At 51.3% G+C, this 267-nt stretch overlaps 1 protein-coding gene across 1 annotated transcript in view; it reads left to right on the forward strand.

Annotated features, from left to right (window-relative positions):
• Window positions 1–53: 53 nt before the first annotated feature.
• DRGX (dorsal root ganglia homeobox) overlaps window positions 54–267 on the forward strand; it is a gene marked incomplete at its 5' end in the record, with an annotated part of 14,045 nt that continues 13,831 nt past the window's right edge. The window contains one exon of the mRNA XM_008936831.1: window positions 54–181. Coding sequence (XP_008935079.1) covers window positions 54–181 — 128 coding nt within the window. The remainder of the gene's footprint in view (window positions 182–267) is intronic.

Below are 267 nucleotides of genomic sequence, written 5' to 3' on the forward strand. Positions count from 1 at the left end.
GCGCTCCCCGAGGCGGCAGCTCCCCGCCCCGGGCTGTGCCTTCCCCCTGACAGATGTTTGCTCTCCTCCCCTCCACCAGCTCGAGGCACTGGAAGCCGTTTTCGCTCAAACCCACTACCCCGATGTGTTCACTAGGGAAGAACTGGCGATGAAAATCAACCTCACGGAAGCCAGGGTGCAGGTAAACATTCTGGGGCATTATTTAACTCTCGGGTATTCCAACTGGCAAACTTTTTTTTTTTTTTTTTTTTTTTTTTTTCTCTATTC

This window comes from Merops nubicus, unplaced genomic scaffold (assembly GCF_000691845.1).
Source record: "Merops nubicus isolate BGI_N331 unplaced genomic scaffold, ASM69184v1 scaffold31803, whole genome shotgun sequence".
In the NCBI taxonomy this organism is placed as follows: domain Eukaryota; kingdom Metazoa; phylum Chordata; class Aves; order Coraciiformes; family Meropidae; genus Merops; species Merops nubicus.